The 23285-nt window shown below is 35.5% G+C and overlaps 5 protein-coding genes across 5 annotated transcripts in view; 2 read left to right on the top strand and 3 right to left on the bottom strand.

The window, feature by feature from the left end:
- LOC129568857 (probable multidrug resistance-associated protein lethal(2)03659) overlaps positions 1 to 5065 on the top strand; it is a 5663-nt gene extending 598 nt beyond the window's left edge. Inside the window, exons 2-16 of the mRNA XM_055447184.1 lie at positions 77 to 208; positions 293 to 440; positions 510 to 686; positions 860 to 960; positions 1028 to 1184; positions 1259 to 1392; positions 1486 to 1650; positions 1742 to 1829; positions 1950 to 2695; positions 2836 to 3190; positions 3309 to 3539; positions 3608 to 3753; positions 3827 to 3980; positions 4048 to 4319; positions 4397 to 5065. Coding sequence (XP_055303159.1) covers positions 77 to 208; positions 293 to 440; positions 510 to 686; positions 860 to 960; positions 1028 to 1184; positions 1259 to 1392; positions 1486 to 1650; positions 1742 to 1829; positions 1950 to 2695; positions 2836 to 3190; positions 3309 to 3539; positions 3608 to 3753; positions 3827 to 3980; positions 4048 to 4319; positions 4397 to 4789 — 3399 coding nt within the window. The 3' untranslated portion in view covers positions 4790 to 5065. The remainder of the gene's footprint in view (positions 1 to 76; positions 209 to 292; positions 441 to 509; positions 687 to 859; positions 961 to 1027; positions 1185 to 1258; positions 1393 to 1485; positions 1651 to 1741; positions 1830 to 1949; positions 2696 to 2835; positions 3191 to 3308; positions 3540 to 3607; positions 3754 to 3826; positions 3981 to 4047; positions 4320 to 4396) is intronic.
- Positions 5066 to 5138: 73 nt separating this feature from the next.
- On the bottom strand, positions 5139 to 6428 carry LOC129568881 (BTB/POZ domain-containing protein 6-B-like). Its single transcript, XM_055447209.1, has one exon. The coding sequence runs from the start codon at positions 6426 to 6428 to the stop codon at positions 5139 to 5141; it is 1290 nt and encodes a 429-aa protein (XP_055303184.1).
- Positions 6429 to 11157: 4729 nt separating this feature from the next.
- LOC129568880 (BTB/POZ domain-containing protein 6-B-like) lies at positions 11158 to 12456 on the bottom strand. Its single transcript, XM_055447208.1, has one exon. It carries the CDS (start codon positions 12454 to 12456, stop codon positions 11158 to 11160), a length of 1299 nt encoding a protein of 432 aa, XP_055303183.1.
- A 4273-nt stretch (positions 12457 to 16729) lies between these two features.
- Positions 16730 to 18207, top strand: LOC129568890 (thioredoxin-like protein 4A). Its single transcript, XM_055447219.1, has 3 exons — positions 16730 to 16975; positions 17127 to 17263; positions 17641 to 18207. Exons 1-3 carry the CDS (start codon positions 16898 to 16900, stop codon positions 17852 to 17854), a joined length of 429 nt encoding a protein of 142 aa, XP_055303194.1. The 5' UTR covers positions 16730 to 16897; the 3' UTR covers positions 17855 to 18207.
- Positions 18018 to 20976, bottom strand: LOC129568889 (tubulin gamma-1 chain). The gene is made up of 9 exons (XM_055447218.1): positions 20731 to 20976; positions 20454 to 20659; positions 19994 to 20277; positions 19805 to 19931; positions 19379 to 19558; positions 19096 to 19230; positions 18786 to 18968; positions 18511 to 18694; positions 18018 to 18332 (listed from the first exon to the last, which is right to left on the bottom strand). The coding sequence occupies exons 1-9, from the start codon at positions 20777 to 20779 to the stop codon at positions 18313 to 18315; spliced, it is 1368 nt and encodes a 455-aa protein (XP_055303193.1). The 5' UTR covers positions 20780 to 20976; the 3' UTR covers positions 18018 to 18312.
- Positions 20977 to 23285: the final 2309 nt, after the last annotated feature.

Below are 23285 nucleotides of genomic sequence, written 5' to 3'. Positions count from 1 at the left end.
GGTTCAATTCGGAGTATGCGATTCCATTGATAACTATTGAATGTGTATTCATTTTCTTTCAAACGAATTCCAATAGAGTTTGCGTCTGTCGGCCCTGTCAGCAAGTCAAACTGGAAGTGGTTATTTGGTGAATTTGATGTCGAATGATGTCAGTCGCTTGGACAAAGGATTTGTGTTGGTTCATTTCATTTGGATTCTGCCGATACAGGTTGGTGGTTAAGATGATTATTCGGAAGATTCTGTCAACAAATCAACTACTATGAATACTAGTCCTATTTTGGTTTTCTTACAGTCAATTCTAATCGGATACTTGATATGGCAAAGAGCAAAATGGGCAGCCGTAGTTGGGGTGATTGGATTATTACTAAAAACAGTGCCGGTGCAAACACGTCTAAGCCATTACACTTCAATGCTACGAATGAAAGTTGCACGTCGTACAGGTATTAAATTCTCAAACTCAAAGTTTTCGTTGATCATGACTGAAAATGCATACGATTTTTTTTCCAAAGATTATCGCGTTGGACTAATGAACGAAATCATTAACGGTATTCAAGTGATTAAGATATATGCATGGGAAAAACCATTCCAAAAAGTCGTTGCCGAGGCTCGTCGCCTTGAGATCAAACAAATCCGCTATGCTGCATATATTCGCGGTGTAAGCTTGAGCTCGTTTGTTTTTATTGAAAGTAAGTTTAGTGGTCAAGCACATGCATTGAATTGAAATCGCCATGGGATCGATAGTATAGCATACTAGCTATCCGTGAATTCCATATACTGTTCAATTGGCTCACCTTTTCACGGATACGTACTTCCTTCACTAGAAAAATTAGTTTTATTTTTTTTTCTTATGTTCTGATAGGATCGACCCTTTTCATTGCAATCGCCACCTGTATTCTAACGGGACAAAATATCACCGCTGACATTGTCTTTTCAATGGCGCAATACTTCAATATTTTGCAAGTGTGTGCATGCCGTTAATTATTCCCCATCAATTTTGTCACTTACCAAACCTGATAAATCATTTCAGATGAATGCTGCTATTTTCTATCCGTGGGCTCTCTCTGCAGCGGCAGAAGCATTCGTTTCGTTGAAACGTATTGAAGAATTTCTGCTGAAGGAAGAAAAGAATGAAACTGAACATGGGCTTGAGCGTCGTAGCTCGTTAGTTATAGCTGATCACAAAGGTAAATTTATGCTTGTTATTGAAATAATAACATAATTCATCGCACTAAAACGAATCGTATGAAAATTCTAATAGACAATGCTGTGGAAATAAATAATGTGAGCGCATCATGGGAGGAGAGTGCAAGTAAAAAAACGTTGCAAAAAATTAACCTAAAGATTCGAAGTGGACAAATTTGTGGGCTCATCGGGCCAGTCGGAGCTGGAAAGGTTGATTTATTTTACCATATTGAATCTTGAATGAATATCAAATTTCTCCATCAAACACTTATTCTCTGCCGTTTGCTTCATTTTTTTTTTCAGAGCTCCTTGGTACAATTGCTATTGGGAGAACTGCCAATTTCATCGGGAAATGTTTCATTGAATGGCTCGATATCATATGCGGCTCAGAAGCCTTGGATTTTCTCTGGCACAGTTCGAAACAATATTCTCTTTGGACAGAAATACGATAAAAAACGTTACACTGAGGTAATTTTCACATACAAAATTAGCCTAAGAAGAATAAGAATAAGCCAATGAACATTTACATGATTAGTTATACATCCACATTTCGTTTTAGGTTGTGAGATGTTGTGCATTAACAACTGATTTTGAACAATTGCCAAAGGGTGACAAAACTTTTGTCGGTGAACGTGCATCTTTATCAGGTCAGTCGATGAAAATATGAAAAAATCTGACATTTTTCATTCGTTTACCGTTGGGCGTTTAACTTTCCATTCAAAATGTTGGAACAATGAGTTAATTAAAAAAATATAACATGCATTCAGGTGGACAACGTGCACGAATCAGTTTAGCTCGTGCAATGTACAAAGCTGCTTCAATTTATGTATTGGATGATCCGCTCAGTGCTGTTGACGCTCATGTCGGAAAGCATCTCTTTGACGAGGTTATTGGCCCAAGTGGTTTTGCACAAAATGCAACGCGAATCCTAGTAACACATCAAGTGCACTTTTTGAAAGAGGTAGACATCATTGTCGTTGTTGAAAATGGACAAATCACGCACAGTGGAACTTACACGGAGTTGACAAACAGCGATTTGGATTTTGCAAAGTTACTACAAAAACTCGAGAACGAAGAGAAAACGGAAGAAACGGCAAACGACTGCGCACAATCTGAGGATGGTAGCATTTATGAAGACGATGACATTCCATACATTGATGACTTCGTACCAAATGAATCGTACAGAGCTTTGAAACAGCGCACTGAATCCGTGTCAAAGTCATCGTGCGCATCACAAGAGTTCGAACAAGATCAAATCGATGCGGAAGAACAAGCGGAAGGCAGTGTACCTGTGAGAGCAATTAAGAAATACTTTTTCGCTGGCACCAACTGCTGTGGTCTCTTCACAATATTTTTCGTTATGATTCTTTCGTTGTGTGTTACGAGTGGAACCGATTACTTTGTCAACTACTGGACATATCAAGAATATAAACGTTTGCATGGTAAACAAGTGCCATTAACACAGATGAAGTATTTATATATCTATGGAGTGCTTATTATTGGAGTTATTTTTGTAAGATACCTCATTTCCGTTCCATTCATTCAAGTTTTTTGTCTTTTTTTACACAGTTTTTTAAAGTTACATGCACATAACCGTTTTGATTGAACAAAAAATTGATCTAACTCGGTTTTCTCCTCGTTGCTCTTTCATAGACTTGCATTTATCGCAGTATAATATTCTTCAGAATGACTTCACGTGCATCAAAGATATTACACAACCAAATGTTTCAAAGCATTTTGCATGCGCCGATGCGATTCTTCGATTTAAATCCGTCTGGTCGGATTTTGAATCGTTTCTCCAAAGATATGGGCGCTATCGATGAAGTCATGCCCGGAGTGATGTTGGAAGCAGTCCAAATAATATTGGTGATGCTCGGCATTTTAACAGTTATCTCGATTGTGAATCCATCCATGATTTTGGCATTATCATGTGCCATGGTTTTGTTTGCTCTGATCATAAAGTTGTACCTGCAACCATCACAAGATTTGAAGCGTTTAGAAGGCATTTGTAGGTTTTTCATTCTATGGCTTTAAATATATTTTCAATGTTTCCAATGCCTAAAGTGCTATAATAGCATTGTTTCTAAATGAATTTCTCTCAATAATTTTTTCAATGAATGTATCAGGTCGTAGCCCGGTTTTTTCGCATTTGACGGCCACCATAAATGGTTTAACGACAATACGAGCAAGAAATATACAGAATAAATTGGCCAATGAATTTGATCAATTGCAAGATGTTCATAGTGCGGTTTGGCAGTTGGGAAAGACATCAAACACCGCATTTGGCCTATGGATGGATTGTGTTAGCACCGCATTCCTTGCAAGCGTTATATTCAGTTTTATTATTTTATATGAAAGTGAGAAGTATTTTGAGTGATCACTTGACTCAATTCTAATTGCTTCCAATTTCTATTCCTACACAAAGACACATTCAGTGGAAATGTTGGATTGGCCATTTCGCAGGCGTTGATTTTGATGGGCATGGTTCAAATTGGAATACGTCAAACGACAGAAACGATGCAGCAGATGACAAGTGTCGAGCGAATTTTGCAGTATATCGACTTGGAACCGGTAAGGATGCATTTCTGAATGCTAAACATTTCTTTTGTTGAAAATTTCCTTGAAATTTCAATATTTCACATAGGAACAAAGTCCGAATGAAAAACCACCATCGGATTGGCCAAGAACAGGTAAAATAAAAATGCACAATGCTTCATTGCGATATGATCCACAAGGTGCGCCAACGTTGAAAAACCTTCGCTTAGAGATTGAATCTGGATTCAAAATTGGAGTTGTGGGTGAGTGATTTGCATTGCATTGAATCTAAAAAGGATATGCGCATAACATTTTGTGTGATGCATGTAGGTAGAACTGGTGCTGGAAAATCGACTCTCATAGGAGCTCTCTTTCGTTTGTATCGAATCGATGGAATCATTGAAATCGACGACGTCAACACAGGGACGATTGCATTGAGCAGCTTAAGAGAGAAAATCTCGATCATTCCACAGGATCCAGTCTTGTTTTCGAATACAGTTCGCTATAATTTGGATCCATTTGGCCATTACAGCGATGATGCCATTTGGCGATCACTAGAGGACGTTGAATTGGAATCAATGATTGATAGCTTGGACTATTTGGTAGGTTTTTTTTTTCATTTTCAATGAGCTAATGCATTTCTCATTGAAAAAATTATGATTTTTAAAATTATATCCAGGTTACCGAAGGCGGAACCAATTTCAGCCAAGGCCAACGGCAATTGATATGCTTGGCTCGGGCCATTTTGAGAAATAACAAAGTGCTGGTACTCGATGAAGCCACAGCCAATGTGGATCCACAAACCGATGCACTCATTCAGAGAACAATTCGCGAGAAATTCAAACATTTTACCGTTCTAACGGTGGCTCATCGATTGCACACCATCATTGATTCCGACCGTGTTTTAGTCATGGATGCGGGCAGTGCCAAAGAATTCGATATTCCGCATAAATTGCTGCAGAATGAAGAGAGCATTTTCCGAGGGATGGTTGATGCAACCGGTCCGCAAGAGAGCGAACAGTTGAAGAAAGTTGCAGCGGAAAAATTCAATGAAATCATCAGCAAACTGTAGCAAAGGAGCGGTTAGATTTGAGTCAATTGTAGCTATATAAATACGAGTACAAATTTAAATATGTATTTTTTCAAAATATGTCGAGATTGTTCCTTGTAGCTTACTTATCCTAGCCGAAAATTTGTTTGTATTATCAAAATAATTGAAAATTATTTAATTAGGGTGAAAGTTGTTCACTCCTTGTTTCGCACAGAAGCATTGCTGTAAATTAAAAAAATTATCAAAGAAAACAAAATAAAGAATTCCAGAAATATTGAGTTTAATTGAAATGCCAAAGTTCGGTTACAATTTAATGAAAAGAGAATTGAGTTTAATAACAATTTTCAGTTTAGGCAAGAAAATGTCTCGTTCAAATCCTGTTCAATTCCAATGAAGAAATCCAGCCATAAATGGAGTTGTTATAGTTCAAATATGGATTTCGATGGAAAGTGATTTTCAGCCCTTTATCAAGCTCTACCCTTGGCAACCATAATTTATCGCACCAACTATTTTGACTAACACTTAAAGTCGTGCGAATTTCGTACATTGTGTGAGGTTTGATGAAAATTGGTTTTTCTAAAGCCATTTGGTTATCATCTTCCTGGTTTGCTCTAAATCCTCCGTTGTGAAGAAGTTTTGAAATACGAAAAGTCTCATCTTCCACTTGAGCGATGTCAACTTCTACATAAGAACCATGCAGAAATAACCCACCTTTAGTTAATGAGCATTGGATATTTCCTAACAGAACGGGTTGATTTGATGTGAAGGATAGCACTTCCACTTCTCCAATTTTATGATCTACCATGCTTTGCAATACTCGTGTACATTGCAATTCGTTGTCGTTGCTCCATATGTACTGACGTGGATTCAGGTTGAATATTTTCGATTTGTATTTATCCATTGTTAATGTAAGCATTATATCTTCAAATTCTTCCGAATTGAATAGTCCTTTATTTGCCACGTGTATTCCAGTGAATTCTTCGAGTGACATTTCATCGTATCGAATCAACTTTAAATGGTCGCCGAGCTGGTTTCGTAGATTTATCGCCTGTTTTTCATCCAAACCATCTAGTTTGCATGCATATCTCGCCCAATCCATGCACGCATTGAACACATCAATCGATTCACAAGATAAATTCAGCTTCAAAATGTGTTCCAGTGTTTCTTTGTCACATCGTCGAAATGCATCCGATGCGAATACTTCTTTGGGTGACTCATTGATTTTTCTCTCACAATAGTCGGTCAATGTTTGATTCTTCAGGAACAATGCCAGTTGAAGTCCCCAGAACATGTTGTCTATCGTCAATTCGTTTTGAGTGAATGTCGCACAATCGTTTAAATACGCAAGGACATCGTACTTATCAGCCAAACGAGCAACCGTTTCAATATTCTCAATGGTTAGCGTCACTTCACCCAAATAAAATATTTGCAAAAACTCTTTGAACGCCTCGACGGATGCATCGACTATTTTAACGTCTCCATCTTCTGTCAACGATCCGTAGAACATGCGATCAAAAACCGGACTTAATGCTGCTAGATTGGCTTTGTTGGCTGGCACCTTGTGGATTTCATCGCCCACATTGAATGCGAAATGTACATCCGCCAATTTTTCGTTGAGATAGAGCTTCTCAGTAGCTTTATTCTTTAAAATAATTTCCATTTCACTTTACTTATTTTCTCACTTTGAATCAAATGGATTTGGGTGATTTGAATGAAACACTATGCTTTCAATTTATTTGTTGAATTTTTTGAGTAAATTTATCTATGTTTGAGCACTAATATGCACGCAGAAAAACACTTGGAGAAGCTATTCACAGAAACGTTCGAAAAGTAATGAATCAGTCCAACATCAATTTGGTAGAAGAGCACACACATTTTCAAACGACTTTCAATTCAGTGTGTTTGTGTACCGTGTATTCATTTGATGCTTTTCATTACCTTTTTGCGACACATACATAGAGCGAGAATGAAACAGTACGGAATTTAAACACATTTGTATACACACATACATTCAAACGTTGATTTGGCAGATGTAAAATTAAATACATATGTATGCGTTACAAATCTATCTACTATTTTTCGACCAACGAACATTCTCTCATATTCAACATCTGTCCCTCAATAATATGACAACAATCACTGAAAACCATTTGAAATGAAAACACAAACTGAAAGACAAGCAAAAGAGTAAAAGAGAGGGAAGGAGAGACATCTGCAGCTAATATCAGCAGAGCGTTGAAAATCATTTGAAAGTGTCATGAATGCATCGATCTCTTTGCAACAAACCACTACAGTGGAAGAAGAAAAAACGACTTTCCGTTTCGAAAGAATAAAACACCGAAATATTCGCACTTTTGCAGAATAACAGGCAAAAAATATGGTAAAAAATCAGAAAATTATGTGAATAACATGGGAAGAGCAAAATTTAGTTTTTTTTTATTGAACAGGTTTTGACTGATATTTTCGACAAGAGAATGAATCGTGAGTTAGAGAAAAAGAGAATGCAAGTAAAAAGGATCGTTTTTCTTGGAAAATAAAGAAGTGCAAACAATATCGACGGAGTGAAACACAAATTTTAATTTGTTTTAAAAATCTATATATTAATCTACAAATGCAAAGTTGGTGGTACACTTTTGACCAACTTATGCTCAACCGATTTGGATGACATAGGTACCATTCGAAAGGTCTCCGAGCGTAGATGTGCACAAAGCCATAAAACACTCACTTTTGACATTTGAGACATGAGTTATGGCCGTTTGAGTGATGATGAGTTTTCCCCATAAATGGGAATGGGAATTCACTCAAACGGCCATAACTCCGGTTGTATGTGTCGTATGTGAGTGTTTTTTGGCTTTAATCGCATCTACGCGTGATTATCTTTCGAATGGTTCTTATGCCGTTCAAATCGGTTGAGTGGAAGTTGCTCATTTTGTGAAAAAATAATGAAATGATCGTTCTACGCATACAGCACAAGTCAAGTGCTGTTTGAGCTGTACTGTATGTATGAACGGTGCGGCCGTGTGGGAAAGTCTTTTGCGTGTTGTTCTGAGGGTCTGGGGTTCGATTTATTATGTGGTCAAAAACTTTGTTTCTTTTATTTTTAATTTTTTTATGTTTATTCTGAATGAGTATTGCTATTTTGTGTATATTTTCATGTTAAATTTTTTTTTCATTATTTGAAATGGTTTAATTGTGTTTTTTTATTTTGAAAATGAAATTCAATAGAATCTATGTTTTTGCGGTTGTATACGCTGAAATGATTGATTCTTTTGTAATTTTGTTGAAGAAAAAATGTTTGTGGTGTTTTTCTATGAAAAAAAATTAAATTTTGTTATTATTTAATAAAACAAATGGAAAAAAAGCAAAAAAATAACTTACACCCGCCACTCCCCAAGCTGTGTTCCGAACTCAAACCTTTTGATTTCAACGTATGCGTTATCCATACGGCCACACTGTCGTTATATATTCGATTATTCGTGGGTCCAAATGGTATTTGATTTAGCTTATAGAATGAATGCGGTAGCATAGTAGAACAGCATTACACAGTAGACATGCCTGTACATGTTTATTTGTTCGGCTGTTCGTTTTGCTGTTGTATGGTTGTGCTGTGATGTAGAAAAGAAAACTAATCCACATAGTTTCGATAACTTCCACATCTTCACAGTTTCAAACATCTTCGAAAATCTTCACAGTTTTTACGTGAGAAATTCCCCTAGGGAGATAGAACAAAGCGAAACTTAAAACCACAACAAATACATGCTTCTTATTGAGCCGTAAATAGAGATACAGTGTGTAAAAGAATGAGAAAATTATGGAATTGAGTGGAAATACTTTATGTGTTTTGTCTGGGAAATGGAATGATTTTTTTTATTGAAATAATAAGAATTATAATTTCACTTTTTGTGATGTTCAATTTTGAAACATTAATGAGCGACTATGGGAGCCAAAAGTCGATGATGTGATCCAAATCACCCAATACGCATTGTAGAAATTCCACCATTTCTCTTCTTGACAGTCGTGTAACGTAAGTTCTTTCTGCTGCAATTGTGATAGCAGCAACGTGGCAAGGAACCCTCATTTGCTCTGTCAGCGCAAGCACTTCCAATTCATTTTGTTGTTGTGTCAACAGTGGTGCAACACGGACCGTGAATTTGAGAAAAATGATTCGTTTTTCCATTTCATCGATCAGTTTGCGTTCATCACTCTCCCATTTGTCCATGTCTGTGATTGAAAATACGTAGCTGGTGAATCGAGTGGAAACACCGCATTTCTTTGACACAATTCCAATCGGTCGTTGCATCGTGCCTAACAAGTGAATAAAACACGTGATACGAACAACGAAAAAAATGACTTCATATTTTTCGATTTGTTGAAGGAAATTTTAATTTGTTTCCATACTCACTGAATAATTTCACCATTTATTTTCTGAAATATTCGCCGTGAAATTCGCAATATTCTTTCGTTGTTTGTTTTCGTTTTTTGTTTATTTGCTCTTGACAGCAGTGATATATACAATGTTTCAGTTCGGTCGCTGAAATGTACAGCATATAAACTGTTGAGACAGTCGAATGAGAGAGAGTATTGAGAAAGAGTTCGATTTGTGTGCACTGCAATGAATAACGTTTTTTGCTCCTCTTTGTGTGCGTGCGGAGATATACAGACTAAACAGAGAGACAATGTTTTGAGCTGCACACGAATGTTCTCTGTGACACACTGTGACACATTCGTAAACACTATGAATCACAAAGAGAAGCATCCATCTCCGACATTTTTTTCATTTCGCATTTTCTACATCGCTATCGTTTCTATTTATTGTGTGACGTCAGTGTTTCACACAAAGTCATTTCTATTCCTGTGAATTGCACGGCATTTTATAGCATATGTATGAAAGGAATGGATGAATTTTTTACTTTCCTTTGTGTGCGTGCACAGATATACATGATTGAAAGAGTCGAATGTTTTGTGTGGAGGGAAAGAGAAATTGGCGAAACTATTAATAATTAATTATATAAAATATTAATAGTAATTTTTTTGTTTGTGTGGTCAAATTTTGACCACGGGCGAGCCTAGTATATCTAATTTATAAGTATACGGCCTTACCTATTGGCAAATATTGTTGATAAAAGATACACAGTACATAAGAAAGTTCAGGTAAACGCATTTGTAAAGTCCAGTGCAAATCCATTGTTGAATCCAAAAAAGGATTGAAGTTAAAGCGATTTGCCAAAAAGCAAAAAAGAACAAGTGCTATAGGATAGAAACAACTTATTTTGTACTCTCTTATCGAAGTGCAACCCAGACCTATCGTCGAAAAGAAAAGAACAATATTCTATTGCTCGATAAGAATTGTGTTTTTGCATACAAACCTTCGTCCATACAAAAGATATGGTCTGATATTTCCTAAACTAGCCTTGAAAATGCTTTTGTTCTCTGAAATTATTGTAGTTGATTGAAACAAGGTCATCAAATCGACGCGATTGCTGTAAAGCCAAACAGAAAATTACCGTATCGAGTATGATTTGTATTCATTATTGCGTTTAAATGAATTTACACTGAAACTTCAAACTTTTGGTAGCACAAACTAAAATACGTACAATCATGATTGTCCGATGTACCAGATAAAGTATCAGCCGATTTTAGCATATATTTTATGCTAAAAACGAGAGATACCTTATCCGATGGCTGTACATTTACGTTTTCGGCATCGTTTAATTAAAAAATGGTATGCCTCATTCGATAGATCTCAGAATTCTGAGTCGATTGATAATATTTTTGTCGTGGATGGACTTGTGATGACACTTCCCGAAGCTGAAAACAAAAACAATTTCATTCTGAATTTCCATAGTAACCTGTGACAACCAGATTTGATTTGAAATTTGAAAGCAAAAATTTTGACAAGAAAACATAAAATTGAATCTAGTTGTCACACGTTATTATAGAAATTCAGAATAAAACATTTTTTGTTTTTAGTTAAGGGAAGTGTCACCACAAGTCCATCCTCGACAAAAATGTTATCAATCGACTCAGAATTCTGAGATCTATCGAATGAGACTTACCATTTTTCGATTGAACGATGTCGAAAACACCCTACTGTACATTCAATAGATCAGTGGCAATTGCTTCTAGATTACCGCTCTCTAATATATTGTATTAGAGCTGCTAACAAAGTATCCAATTGGAAGCCAAATTTAATGTAATAAAATAATTTTCATCGAAATGTAAGAGAAGAATAAAGAATTTCAAGTTTTTTTTTTTAATCGCATGTTTTATTTTGTCAAAATTAAGTCGAAAGTTCTGTTACAATTCAATGAAAGAGGGAGATGAGTTCCAATTGGCTGTTATTTATGGACATTTATTTGTCATCTAATTGTTTGGGTAGAGTAAAAACTTTAAAGTGTACGGAATCCCAAACATGAAATCCAACCATAAATTGAGTTATCATAGTCGCAATAGTGATCTTCATGGAATTCAATTTTGAGTCCATTATCGAGGTCTACTCTCGGCAACCACAATTTATCGCACGAATAATTTGTAATAGAGTCTGAAGGAGTAATTGTGCGAATTTCGTACATTTTGCCGGGTTTGATAAAAATTGGTGTATCTAGAAAAATGGTTGATTTCTTATATAATCTATGTAGTGTCAATTCTTTATCGTAAATTTTTCCAGTGTCCGATCGCCTGATGACAACTTCTACACTACAATCAGTCGCATCTGATATGGCACTGGTTATAAGGAAACCAATAGATCGTAATAAAATCGGTTGGTTTGATGTGAAGCATAGCCTTTCCTCTTTTTGAATGCTATGTTGTGCTTTACTATGTTCTATTCGCTTACATTTTAAATCTTTGAATTTGTTCCATTTGTTCCATTTGCTCGGTGCGTATTGACAAGGAATATGGTTGAATAATCTCGGTTCATATTTATCTATTGTTAATGTAAGCATTATGTCTGCGAACTCTTCCAAAGTGAACAGTCCTTCATTTGCTATGTAAATTTTAGAGAATTCTTCGACTGACATTTCGTCGTAACGAATCAACTTTAAATGGTCGCCGAGCTGGTTTCGTAGATTTATCGCCTGTTTTTCATCCAAACCATCTAGTTTGCATGCATATCTCGCCCAATCCATGCACGCATTGAACACATCAATCGATTCACACGATAAATTCAGCTTCAAAATGTGTTCCAGTGTTTCTTTGTCACATCGTCGAAATGCATCCGATGCGAATACTTTTTTGGTTAATCCTTTGATTTTGTTCTCAAAATATTCGGTCAATGTTTGATTCTTCAGGACCAATGCTATTTGAAGACCCCAGCACACGTTGTCTATCGTCAATTCGATTTGAGTGAATGTCGCACAATCGTTTAAATAAGCAAGGACATCGTACTTATCAGCCAAACGAGCAACGGTTTCAATATTCTCAATGGTTATAGTCACTTCACCCAAATAAAATATTTGCAAAAACTCTTTGAACGCCTCGACGGATGCATCGACTATTTTAACGTCTCCATCTTCTGTCAACGATCCGTAGAACATGCGATCAAACACCGGACTTAATGCCGCCAGATTGGCTTTGTTGGCTGGCACCTTGTGGATTTCATCGCCCACATTGAATGCAAAATGTACATCCGCCAATTTTTCGTTGAGATAGAGCTTCTCAGTAGCTTTATTCTTCAAAATAATTGCCATTTCACTTTACTTATTTTCTCACTTTGAATCAAATGGATTTGGGTGATTTGAATGAAACACTTTGCTTTCAATTTATTTGTTGAAATTTTTTTTAGTAAATTTATCTATGTTTGAGCACTAATATGCACGCAGAAAAACACTTGGCGAAGCTATTCACAGAAACGTTCGAAAAGTAATGAATCAGTCCAACATTAATTTGGTAGAAGAGCACACGTTTTCAAACGACTTTCAATGGAGATGTGAGTGTGTTTGTGTATTCATTTGATGCTTGTCATTACCTTTTGGCGACACATACATAGAGGGAAAGTGAAACAGTACGGAATTTAAAGCCAAAAGAATGCAAAAATGCGGATACTTCTTTGTATACACAAATACATTCAAACGTTCATTCTGGAAGGTACAACAACTACAATATCAAACACAAACACATGCGTCACATATCCATTTACTTTCTATACCTGCAAAATGTTTGTTCACTCCATCCATATGTATTCTATCACCATGTGTTTCTTGACGATATGACCATTTGTAAAATAGAATGAAAACCAAATGAAATGGAGATGAACTGAAGAAAAGTGTGAGACACACAAAGGAAAGAAATGATTGAAAAGAGAAGGAGGAAGATAGACAAATCGCAACTAATACCAGCAGAATATCGACAATTGCTCACATGTTGAAAGTTTTGTGAAAGCGACAATCTACAATGAATAGGTACATGTAAAAAATGTTCAAGCAAAAACAATTTTGCATCATTTCAAATATTGAATTTTAATTTTTTATTGTTACCATTCTTAGCGTCATTCTTTATTCTTAATTTGTTTATTGGTAAAGATAAAAATCATTTAACAGCCTTTTCGACCACAAAAATACATATAAAAATTATTCGTTTTTAGTATAAAAAACTAGAATGCGAAATTAAACCAGTGAACGCCAGAAGTGTGAAAAATCCAGAACTGATTCAATTCTCATCAAAAATCGGATTTATTCACCGCGATGGGAATGGGTTTGTTGAAATTGAACCAATCAAATCAAACCGAATTTTCATTGTTTGAAGATAAGCATTTTAAGAGATTCTCTTTGAGTTTCGCTTCTTTAAATTCAATTGATATTCTGTCTTCAAATATTCTCTCCACTTGCATTATGTCTGATTGATTAATTTGGATATCCAAACGGCGAAAAAAACTGTTCAAAAATCATCCTCACGTTTTCGCCACGAATGTACGGCACGTCCAATTTGAAAATATATTTTTTCTCGATTTCTTGGTGATATTCCATTTTTAGCACTTCCATCCAATCATCAACGAGAACAAGAAATTTTGGGAAGAGATCGTGTTCTGTTCCAATCAAATTTTGCATCGATAGCACCAAACCGTTTGAAAACACCACCAATGTTTCGAGAAACTCTTTTTTGAGCATTTCCTCTTTGAAATACGATGAGTAAAGATCAAATTCGTTGTGTTTGTGAACATCTCTTAGGTGCATCAACATGTTTAACATGCTGCTGCTGCAGTTTTGGAACGTCTTGTCCGATATTTCTTGTTGAATATAACACTTGTTTGAGGTTATTTTCAAGTATCCTTTGTGCAATTGTTGAAGAAGTAGAAAAAATATCTTTTTCCTGTCCAGCTAAAATCCTATTGGTTAAGGCCACCTCTTGTCCAATAGCCGCTATACTAGTTTCGTCTTTTTGGTTTGATATCACTTCATTTGCTCCATAACCAAAGAATAGCGCAATGCCAACTTGCAAAAGTTTTTTTTCTCCAGAAAGTCATCCTTTTTTCAACACTTTTGTCTTTTGCAACACCTCACTTTTCTCCAACCGAAATTGTTTCGACTGAAAACTGCGAATGAAGCCTTAAAAAAAATGCACATGATTTTATACTAATTTGATCAGTTATTGTTATCAGTTATACGCCATTGCCTATAGAAAAATATCAATGGTAAAGTCCAATGTTTGTTAGTTTGTACTGAATAATAATCGTCATTGAATGAATAGTAATGATTTGTATTTTACATACATCTGTTTGGAATGCGCGCGTAATGGGCAACAGTCGGTAATTTCTCAGCGAAATTCAATATTGGAAATTTAATATGCTTTATTCAACCTACCGGCGATAATCCGTGATTTCTCGACAAGGATCATTTTCTTTTTGGTAAAGATTTGGTTTTTTCGTCATAAATCCAGTTAAATATTCGACTCCCATTTTCAGTATAATCTAAATTTAGGCAAAGAAACAAATTGAGAAAAATATCGTATTTCGAGCAATGTTAGAGTTATTTATTAAGCCAAAACATTAGAAAAAATTGAAATATTAAATATTTTATTAAATTATAAAACATTTATTTACCTTTCAAATCTGTGTTTTATTCCATTTTATCGTTCAACTATTAATAGTTCACTTGATAAGCGTTCAACCAAGCGTTCAAAATCGGCCGAATGTATCGGCAAAATTGTCATTATCCTGAAGTGAAATCGATGGGGTTTCATTATCATGACTCATCTTGATATATGTATGTTTGAATATTTCGCAATAATGGTGCAATCGATTCAAGTTGACTGGTTCGAATAAACAATATTGCGCTATGAATATCGCAATCAATTGAATTTGCTACAATTTGGCCATGGTGCGGCTGTTGACACTATATTTTCCTATATTTCGAATTGGCGCGCTGTTTAGATCCGATTTGAAATGTTAAATTACATTGATGTGCCCTTTGAAATTGGGGGGGCGCTCGCGTCGCCTCAAATGACTTTGACGTTCAACAGCCGCCACACGAATTTGGCCCTTTGAACTCACTGATAATCCAAAGACTATCGATGCTTTTAATCGATGCCACTTTATTTTATCAATTTTACGGTTCAAAAAAAATTTCAACAAAACGAACGGCTGTAGCGGATCGCGTAATACTTGACTGCACATCACCCGGTTATGCCGTGTTGCCAGTCGATCATACAGCCTTTTCAATCAACTATCCCGCTTGGCAAAACCAATTTGATGTTTCGCAAATCTTCATTTCGATGAAGTTCCAATCGACGATGTGCCGGTGAAGATAAAAATTGTCGAAAAAAATCTGTCGGACATGCGAGATAAAGCATTGGTTTATGTTGGACGAGAATCACTCATTTTAACGCAAGAAGCTAGAATCAAAGTTTCACCAGAAATTCACTTCCAACCAGGATCAATGTAGGAAATTCGATTGGCAATGCCCTCACACATTTTTATATACAATGAAAATCTGAAAAGTGAACATTAAAGAAATTCGCATTAAAAGGTGTCTGTGGCGGTCACTTATTATCAAATTCTATCAAAATAACATTGTTGATAAACCAACTAACATTGGCAAAGACAAACGAACAATTTCACACGGAATGGTGAACACATTGCATTTGAAATTTTCAAAGTATTGAGAGGAATCGAGATGGAATGGAGAAAGAATAAAAATGGATTCATTTTCTCGATTGATATGGCGAAGAAGGAAAGAGATACTTTTTTTGAACTTAAATTCGTTCTGTGCTACTATTAAAAAAATTCTTTATTCTTATTTATTTAAAATTATTTACTGACGGAATGGAGAATAAAATAGATTTAAGAGCCTTTCTGACCACTTATGATCACTTGAGTGGTTTTCTCCTCGCAATTTTCGAAAACAAAGAACAAATTTGGTAAATTAGAAAGAAAAAATGCATTAAATAACACAACAAATACTCAAGTGCAAATAAACTAAAAAGAAAAAGGAGCAAAAATGTTGTATCCAATGACTTTTTTTCGCCGATTCGAACATAATTATCTGAAAATGGACTTTAATCCTTTGAAATAGTAAATCATTTTAATCAACACCGTCGTTCGCATGCACTGAATGGGCCAATTCTTTTTTCGATGGGAGTCATTTTTCTGCGCGGATCTTTTGAGTCATATCGACTCTCAATAAGTAGTATGATATGCAATCCGTACTTTATGAAGTCACATGTCAATTGTTCAAATCATTTGTTCCAAATATTTACTTAAACCATTTTCTCTCGCATTTTTCTCATATTGAAATTCATTTCTTGAAACTTAATTTCATTTTCATTGTTTGAATTTAAAAAAAAAACCTATAATAAACATTCAAATCACCAATTTTCCCTATCGTAGAACTGGCAAATATGAATTTGTGTGAAGTGAACAACAAAACCCATTGGAATATCGCTGTGTGTGAGGAAATTTCCAGAAATGGGACATTTCGCTTCGATAGGATTTTTTTTGACGTTTCTATTTTTTTCATTCACTTTGTTTTGTATACTGACACTATTGCTACTTTTATAAACGTTTTGTTCTGCCAGCTGTGGAAAATTGTTTATTTGTCCGTGTGAACATTGAATAAAATCTCTTTTGTTGCGATATTTTTATTGCCATTGATCATTCTGAAGTAGAGACAGTAAAAAAACGCAATTCGACCGAAGATGTCTTACATGCTACAACATTTACACAATGGCTATCAAGTCGACCAAGCAATTTTATCCGAAGAGGACCGTGTTGTGGTAAGAAATTGAATCAGTTTATGTAATAAATCACGATTGAAGTCAAAGATTTGGTTTGATCTATCGATGATTTATAAGTTTTTGGACATTTTTGATGTATTTTTACAGTTTGAGTGAATTTAATTGAAATTTTTGTTGTGATTTTGAATAGGTGATTCGATTTGGTCATGACTGGGACCCAGCTTGTATGAAAATGGACGAGGTGTTGTACAGTATTGCAGAGAAAGTGAAAAATTTCGCTGTCTTTTACTTAGTCGACATCACCCAAGTATCGGACTTCAATAAAATGTAAGTTTTTATTGGAAAAATTATAAATGAGAAGCATTTTTGGAGCGATTCATATGGAAATGTCTATGGAAATAATCTACAGTTGTGACAAGTTTTAGTAGATTATGGTCATTATCAATCGATGGACGTGATTTTTAATGAATGGTCGTCAATTCTGATGAATTCAAAGTCATTATCACCTAAAACTGTACCATCTGCTGCAAGAAACATCAAAATTTATTGAAAATTTGATCTTTTTTCCATTGATTTTTGATTTTTTCTCAAAAATTGTTAGTTTTTTTTTACAAACATACGACTTAGTGAACCCAAAAATGATTTAAAAAACAAATAACACTTGTTTACTGAAAAATTCTCTTTTTCCACACTCTTTTTCGCAGGTACGAATTGTACGATCCATGCACGGTGATGTTTTTCTTCCGTAACAAGCACATAATGATCGATTTGGGAACGGGTAACAACAACAAAATCAATTGGCCGTTGGAAGACAAACAAGAAATGGTCGACATCGTTGAGACAGTGTACCGTGGTGCTCGCAAAGGTCGTGGTTTAGTGGTCAGTCCAAAGGATTACTCCACCAAATATCGATATTAGACACTTTTTTCACTCAATTTCTCAATTCTGGAACAAAATTTACTTATAAAACGATGAACCTTTATTTCAATTTAACGACGTTTCTTGTAATAAATATTAAACAAGCATCTTAGCTCTTGTAAAAAAAAATTACCAATAATTTCAACGAAAATAAATGCGTGGATTATTTGAGACTCAAAATGTGTTGTGTGTGTGTTTTATTTTAGTGGCTTTTGTGCCAAAACATTCTTTTTTTCTATTTTAATTGGCAACTTGTGCACTGAACATGCTTTCTTAAGGCTAACATTTACGTCGAACATATTTGTTTGTTGGTGCAAATCGCCAAATGTGCGAAACGATTTAAAAAAAAACAAGAGCCTTGACTAAATTGGAATTGATGAACAGTGGGAATTTTTGCGCGTGACTTGGCATTAGTACTTGGCATGCGTTGAGTATTTCTTTTAAAATAGTATTTGTGCTTAGGCGGCTGGCTTTTGAGCTGAAAATAGAGAAACATTTTCATTAGATTTTGAAGAAGTGTTTTTTTTTTAGCTTTGAATGAGCTTGTGGGAGAAAAAAATTGGTAAAGTTTCGAAGTGATGGCACCATATTCCGTATGAAACTATCGCTTCAAGGTGGTTCAATGGATTTTTTCAGAATGGGAATAACGAATTTACCTTGCCAACTGAGATAATTGGGCTGTGTGGCCGCTTCGTATTCTTGGACAAGATTGTCGACCACCTCACGAGATTCATCCAACTCCGACAGATCATCTTTGAACATATCCTCACGTTTGAACTGATCCAAGAAAGCACCTCGCTTACGCAGTTTGTCATATTGGTTCAGAACACGCTCGAATAGCTGAAAATGAAAATTAAAAAAAAAAATGAATCATTTTAATATTGAAAAATTAAAACGAAAATGAAATAAACTAAAATAAAGTAGTGTGTACCGAACAAATGCTGGTGTGATTGGCAAGCATAAGCCCTGAAACTCGATGGCTACTCTGTACATATGGGCTGCTTCGTGACAGTGCAACTTGAATGCTCGTTGGGCCCCATGGGATGAATTGTGCCAATTTACGCTCTCGAATACGCTGTAATGACTTGTGCACCTGTGTTGGATCGACCTCACCCTGAACATTTTGAACAATTATCGTTTCGTTTACTTTTAAAATTGGTTTTTCTTCTTTGAATCATTTATATATGGAAAAAATCACAATTTTCATCGAAAGAAAAATGATTGGCCAAAAGTCTGCTCACCTGAATGATATTCAAAATGGAAATATAGCAATGGTGGTTGGTTTTGTCCAATCCAGTTGAGACCATCATGTTCTTTGGCTGCAGCAATCGTCTCATCACGTCCAAAACGGTTGTTTTACGAATATTCACCGTTTGCTGTGGTGAAAAAAAGCATAGTTGTTATTAATAGTTGATAAACCCGATAATGAAATTGGAAAAAGAAGATAAAAATGGTCTGAATTGAATCTTCGGAGGAGAAAAAAATATGAAAAATGAATGAAAATTTGAAGAGTTAGACATTTACATCGCTGTCGGTGGTGAGTGGAGTGTATCCCGTCATCAGGAAATGCAATTGTGGCGTTGGAATCAATGGTGCTGTCAATCCAATCAAATTGTTATTCATATACGACGGATACCGCAGTGTTGTTGTGCTCACTGACATGATGGTCGATACCAGCGTGTTGATTTGTGTGAAGCTCGGGTTCTGAAATTAAATGAAAAAAATTTCAATTAGCGATACCAACAACAAAACAGTCAAATAAGAAAATGTTTGGAAGAGACAAAAAATGCGTTCAAAGAGTCAAACGGAACCAATTGTAATGCCCAAGTCTATATAAACCAAAGAAGATACAATGAGATCTTTTGTCACACATGCTTGTTTTTGTCTCTAAATCGTCGTTTAATTTTTCCGCAGAAGTTTTTTTTTTCATTCATGAACAAGCGCCCTTACCTCAATGTGAAGTCGGTCGGTGGCGATGCGATTGAGTGCTGTGTTATCCAAAACAACGACACAGTCAGCGCAGCTGGTCAATCGTCGCAGAGTCAAAAGTGAATTGTACGGTTGAACAACGACATCACTGCCAAAAAAAAAAAATTCATTGAAAACACGGAATTCATCGAATTGCACACATTTGTTTACCTGATTTCATCTTGATTCGGGAACACACTGTATGTTTGAATCAATTTCTTGGGAAATCGATCGGACAGCCGTTCCATGATATAGGATCCCATGCCTGAGCCAGTGCCGCCAGCAATCGAATGACACAGAACAAATCCCTCCAAACTGTCACTGCCATCCGCCTCACGATCGATGATGTCAAACACTTCTTCTTGTAATTTTTCGCCTTGACTGAAACCCGATGCCCAATTGTTGCCGGCACCACCACCATCTTTCGATAAGTAAATGTTCTCTGGATTGTACAACTGCGATAGAAAGTGAAATTTTGTATAAATTCCGGTCGAAAAGTCGAATTTGGTATCAATATTTGATAGAAAATGCATATGAACACTTCTAAATGTCAATTTTTAGTAGAAAAAACCAAAATTTACGTTTTTCTCTTTCAAAAAAAAAAAAACAAAAAACGAAAAAAAACACTCACTTTAGCATACGGCGAACTCATGATGGAGTGAATGACACGCGGTTCCAAATCGAGTAACACTGATCGTGGAATGTAATGGTCGTCATCGGCCTGATAGAAAAATACATCCTTTCGGTCCAAGCCACCATCTGTTGCAAACTCCTCGAGCGTACCATTCGGTGAAATGCCATGCTCCAGACACAATCGCTTCCAAAACTCAAAACCGACTGTAAATCAACAAAAAAATCACATTAAATTCTGACAACAAATTACTGTCCGTGGTAAAATTGGTGCTTACTTTGATTGCCGCACTGGCCCAGCTGCAGTGTTATCATTTCGTTTGGCATTTTTATATGTTTTTTTTACGTTCCACAACAGAAAAAAATGAAAAATTCTTTAAACAATCACCAAAATCCGTGACTAATTCACTGTTATCAAAGAATTATTCCACAATTGATTGGTATTTTTCTTGTTTTCGGACCGTTGCACGATGATTGTATGCGTGCGTTCTAAATTTCTTCACATTTGAATCGCAGTTTTCAATCGTTTGACAGTTCACACAACCAAACAAAAAATATTCCCGCACATTCGAAGTGTCAAAGTGGCATGCGTGTCCCTATTGGTAGAATCGATGATTGCACTGGAATTTGGATTTCTATGGTTTTGAATAGTTTTGTGGATTTTTTGTGTGACAAATATTTTTTTTAAATCATTTTTGTTATTTTTATATTTTTTCTATGAAAATTTGATGAAAAAATTTCAAATTTTATTAATTTCAACTCGAAATTGAAGTAGTTTTCATTCCAATCAGAACGAGTTGGTACAATTTGAATATTCGAAATTCGAAAACACAGAAATAGATAATTCGGACGGAATTGAAATGTCACATTCATTGGATGATTCATCAGGATAAACAATACGATTTGAAATTTTTAAATTTAACGTACACAAATTCATGTCATTCCTTTAGTCATAAACCAAATATGGTTTGCTTAAGCAAATAATATTTGTAATTTAGAAAAAACAAGCATTTCCCATTGGGTTTAAAATAGTTACACTGCTCTCTGAGTTCCATCACATGGAATGATACGTGTGACGGCATATTTTCACACGGAACTTCGTTCCCAGTGCATCGAGCACTTGCTATATATAGAGCGAACGTATCCGAATATTTGAAACCACATGTTATTACATGTAGCTAGTGCTCGGCGCACTGGGAACGAAGTTCCGTGTGAAAATATGCCGTCACACGTATCATTCCATGTGATGGAACTCAGAGAGTGGTGTATAAGAGTTGGTTTCAAATATTTTAGATAGTTCTCTCTGTGTATAAATTAACGAATGGAATTTATCCGCATAATATTTATTCAATTGTTTTCGTTTTCTCTCAATATATTTGACGAGTAATACATGTCATGTATTCAATATATCATATATTGAATACAATATATTGCACACACATATATATTATATATGTGTTAACCGGATTTTTTTTTCTTCTGAGTCCTATAAATAGAGTTGATATGACCAGTGTCATTTCATACAAAAGGTTCATTTTTATTTTGCAAAGAAAACCAATTTTGTAGCGAGTTTTCTAAAGCTTTTGTTTGAAAATTTTCTTCTTTATAATGAATTCATAAAATAATCAATAGAAGGTTGTCGCAATTAGAATCATACGATAGCTCAATTCGTTTGAAATAACATCTGGTCGCATTATCCATCGCTTCATTCAATAATAGCGACGTGTTCAAAGTGGATAGTTGAACTCTAGAATTCGTCGCAGTTGGATCAAATAATATTATAAATGAAGCATGGAATGGGTTTATACCATGCTACAGGAATTCTTTTGATTGTTGGTCTTGTAAGTCTTAATTTTAAACTTAATTGGTGGAAAAGTTGAACTTTGGAACAGAAATGTTATTAAATATTTGTTCTCTATTAGGTGTTTCTTGTACACGATGCCAGCGGTACAAATGGAGCAAAGGGGAATGAAGCGAAGGTATGTTTTGATCGTTAAATCATGTTCATTTTGCCCTTCCATTTCATCGCCTCAATAAAACTATATTAATTTATTTCCGTAAAAAAAATTGTTTGAACGTTTTCAACGAAACCAAATTATAACTTCTTCTTCTTTGCAACAGCATACAGGAGGCAATACAAGAACGCGGACAGGAGCTCCTCCCGTCTCACCTGAAACCAGACCAGTAAGCCCCATAGATTTGTCAACATCAACCAACTTAATATAACAATCACATGCAATCGATTTCGACTGCTGTTCCCCACTCAAAATTCACTGCTTCAAACTCTTGATCGCTTCGAAGCAGATTTTCAATCAATTTGAAATTGATTGAATTGATTATATATATAGGAATCACTTAGTGCTGGCTGAGAACGTTCGTATGTTCGAAAATAATTATTTGTTTGTTGTTCGATCCATATAAAATTTAATGTTGTTGGACAACGAACAAAACATTTTCGAACAAAACGATTTTTTAAAAACCATGTTGAACAGTCCAACAAGTGTTCGAAAATGTTCGACGGACAACACTAGAATCACTTCACGTCGTATTGATAAAAATCTTCCTTTTTCTTCGGCACAGCATACAGCAACATACATTCTAACTACCAACGACGCAATCAAAGCACACGTTCTGCCAGCTCCACCTGTCTCATCCAGAGCACACGTTCTTCCAGCTCCTCCCGTCTCACCTGAACCACCAGTAAGTTCCATAGATTTATCAACATCAACAAACCCTATTAACAATCAAACTCAATCAATTTCGACCGCTGTTTCAACGGTGAACACTTCAAAATTCAATGCTTCAAACTTTTGATCGTATTGATAAAAATCTC

This window comes from Sitodiplosis mosellana, unplaced genomic scaffold (assembly GCF_009176505.1).
Source record: "Sitodiplosis mosellana isolate CC-2019 unplaced genomic scaffold, AAFC_SMos_1.0 Smas_scaffold_27, whole genome shotgun sequence".
NCBI classification, from domain to species: domain Eukaryota; kingdom Metazoa; phylum Arthropoda; class Insecta; order Diptera; family Cecidomyiidae; genus Sitodiplosis; species Sitodiplosis mosellana.
This window is presented reverse-complemented; position numbering and strand designations above follow the sequence as displayed.